Raw genomic sequence first — 3,161 nt, 5'->3', positions numbered from 1 at the left:
TTGGAGATGGAGTCTCGCTGTGTCCTCCAGGCTGGAGTGCAGTGGCGCAATCTTGGCTCACTGCAACCTTCACCTCCCAGGTTCAAGCAATTCTTCTGCTTCAGCCTCCCGAGTAGCTGGGACTACAGGCACATGCTGCCAGGCCCAGCTAAGATTTTTGTATTTTAGTAGAGACAGGGTTTCATTGTGTTGCCCAGGCTGGTCTCGAACTCCTGAGCTCAGGCAGCCCCCCACCTTGGCCTTTCAAAGTGCTAGGATTACAGGCGTGAACCACGGTGCCCGGCCATTGCTTTTGTGTATATTTTGCAAATGGGAAATTACCTACAAATGTCAGTTGAATGATGTCAGATCGTATTTCCAATGATGTAGAAATAAAAGAAAATAAATTTCTTTGTGTAGCAATCACTGAAATGATTTAAAACTTTTTTAGTCCCTTGCAACTTACTGTGTTACTCAATACCCAGAAAATGAAAGATTCAGTGAGAATTAGAGGGGTGTATGTACCTTTAGATTAAAGAAGAAAATGTTTGGTAAGGAAACAGTTTATTCTTCACCAAACAAGCTGTGTCTCTGGTTGAAAATTTTAAAAGGAAATAAAAGAAAACAAAAAAACGAAAAAGAGTTTACCAGATTGGCTGGGCGCAGTGGCTCACGCCTGTGATCCCAGCAATTTGGGAGGCTGAGGTGGATGGATCGCTTGAGCTCAGGAGTTTGAGACCAGCCTGGGCAACATGGTAAGACCCTGTCTCTACTAAAAATACAAAAGTTAGCTGGGTGTGGTGGCCCACGCCTGTAATCCCAGCTACTCGGGAGGCTGAGGCACGAGAATCGCTTGAACCCAGGAGGCGGAGGGTAAGCCAAGATCACACCAGTGCACTCCAGCCTGGGTGACAGAGTGACACTCTGTCTCAAAAAAAAAAAAAAAAAACAAGAAAAAAAGAGTTTACCAGGTTGGGCGTGGTGGCTCATGCTTATAATCCCAGTGCTTTGGGAAACCGAGGTGGGAAGATTGCTTGAGACCAGGAGTTTGAGACCAGCCTAGGAAACCGTGAGATGCCGTTTCTCCAATCAAATAGTAAAATAAACTTGATTTGGTGCCTGTAGTTCCATCTATCATTTTATCCTTTGTGTGCATGTGTGTGGTAAACAAGGGAGATCTGGTAACTTTTAAAATTTAACTTAAGGAACTTTTATTTATTTATTTATTTTTTTGAGGCAGAGTCTTATTCTGCCACCCAGACTAGAGTGCAGTGATATGATCTCGGCTCGCTGCAGCCTCTGCCTCCTGGGTTCAATTAATTCTCGTACCTCAGCCTCCCGAGTAACTGGAACTACAGGCACATACCACCACAGCCAGCTAATTTTTGTATTTTTAGTAGAGATGGGGTTTCGCCATGTTGGCCAGGCTGGTCTCGAACTTCTGTTCTCAAGTGATCCACCCTCCTTGGCCTTCCAAAATACTGGGATTACAGGCGTGAGCCACCGCACTTGGCCTATACTGTAATGATAACCCCCATAGAGCCATCACTCAGCTTCAGCAGTTATTAATGTTTTACCAATCTTGGCTGGGTGCGGTGGCTCATGCCTGTATTACCAGCACTTCTGGAGGCCGAGGTGGATGGGTCACCTGAGGTCAGGAGTTCGAGAAACCTGTCTCTACTAAAAATACAAAAAATAAAAAAATTAGCCATGGCAGCACATATCTGTAATCGCAGGTCGCAGTGAGCCGAGATCACACCACTGCACTCCATCCAGCCTGGGCGACAGAGAGACTGTGTCTCAACAACAGCAGCAAAAAAAACTTTTCCAAATCAATCTTGCTCCATCTATATATCTTCTTTCCCCTACTCCCCTCAAGACATAGCTAGAATATTTTGAAGTAGACCCCGGGAATCATATGTAGTCTATTTTTTTGAGAGTCTCACTCTGTCACCCAGGCTGGAGTGCAGTGGCGCGATCTCGGCTCACTGCAACCTCTGCCTCTGGAGTTCAAGTGATTCTCCAGTAGCTGGGATTACAAGTGTCTGCCACCACGCCCGGCTAATTTTTGTATTTTTAGTAGAGATTGGGTTTTGCCATGTTGGCCAGGCTGGTCTTGAACTCCTGACCTTAGGTAATCCTCCAACTTGAACCTCCCCAAGTGCTGGGATTATAGGCGTGAGCCACCGCGCCCAGCCCATATGTAGTCTTTAATTATCTTTTCGATCAGTCTTTCAGGGGAGAAATGGCATGCAAATACTCTGCGAACTACTCATTTAAAATTTTGTATTCTTTCAGTCTTTGTTAAGGATATTCAGACTCATTTTGAGTTCACTTATTATCTCTATTTGCCCTTTGTTTAGAATTTATTTTTATTGTTTTCAAGACCAGGTCAGTAATACTTACATCTCCTGCATTAAGTTCTCAGCCAAGCCATCATTCCTAGAAAATCAGATTTCTAAACCCTTTGTTTAGAATTTAAATCAAGAGAATCTTTCTGTTCTCATTTGCCCAGTCATCTCATGAGTGTACATTTCTATTTGTCTAGATAAAACAGGCATTTTCTTGTGCCTATATAGCTATTGTATGAGTATGAAAATAAAAGTAAGAAAGTGTGTAGGTATGTGCTGTGCTTATATGGCTTTGGGGTATGTAATTCACTTTTTTTGTTTTTTGGGAGATAGAGTCTCACTTTGTCACCCAGGTTGGAGTGCAGTGGTGCGATCTCTGCTCACTGCAACCTCCGCCTCCTGGGTTCAAGTGATTCTCCTGCCTTAGCCTCCTGAGTAGCTGGGACTACAGGCACACGCCGCCACACCTGGCTAATTTTTTATATTTTAATAGAGACGTGGTTTCACTGTGTTGCCCAGGCTGGTCTTGAACTCCTGAGCTCAGGCATCCACCCGCCTCAGCCTACCAAAGTGCTGGGATTACAGGTGTGAGCCACCGTGCCTGGCCGACTAATTCACTTTATAGGTGTTTTAGGAAATAAAAAATTGAGCTGTATACATCTTATTTTTATATTAGGAGTTGGAACAAAATTGACCCCACTTTGTGCCGGGCTGACAGAATGGTGGGACAAGTACTTGGTGCAGTCGGAGCTTTACCTGAGATATTCACAGAATTGGAAATTTCCTATTTCCTGCTTAGACGGCTTCTAGGTGTACGCACTGAAGGAGACA

At 44.3% G+C, this 3,161-nt stretch overlaps 1 protein-coding gene across 1 annotated transcript in view; it reads left to right on the top strand.

The window, feature by feature from the left end:
• LOC108522678 (eukaryotic translation initiation factor 2 subunit 3) overlaps positions 1–3,157 on the top strand; it is a gene marked incomplete at its 3' end in the record, with an annotated part of 18,894 nt that extends 15,737 nt beyond the window's left edge. The window contains 2 exon segments of the mRNA XM_017863050.1: positions 2,559–2,599; positions 3,007–3,157. Of these exon segments, the coding sequence (XP_017718539.1) occupies positions 2,559–2,599; positions 3,007–3,157 (192 nt within the window).
• Between the last annotated feature and the right edge of the window lie 4 nt (positions 3,158–3,161).

Source organism: Rhinopithecus bieti, unplaced genomic scaffold, assembly GCF_001698545.2.
Source record: "Rhinopithecus bieti isolate Rb0 unplaced genomic scaffold, ASM169854v2 scaffold_68536, whole genome shotgun sequence".
Lineage (NCBI taxonomy): Eukaryota > Metazoa > Chordata > Mammalia > Primates > Cercopithecidae > Rhinopithecus > Rhinopithecus bieti.
This window is presented reverse-complemented; position numbering and strand designations above follow the sequence as displayed.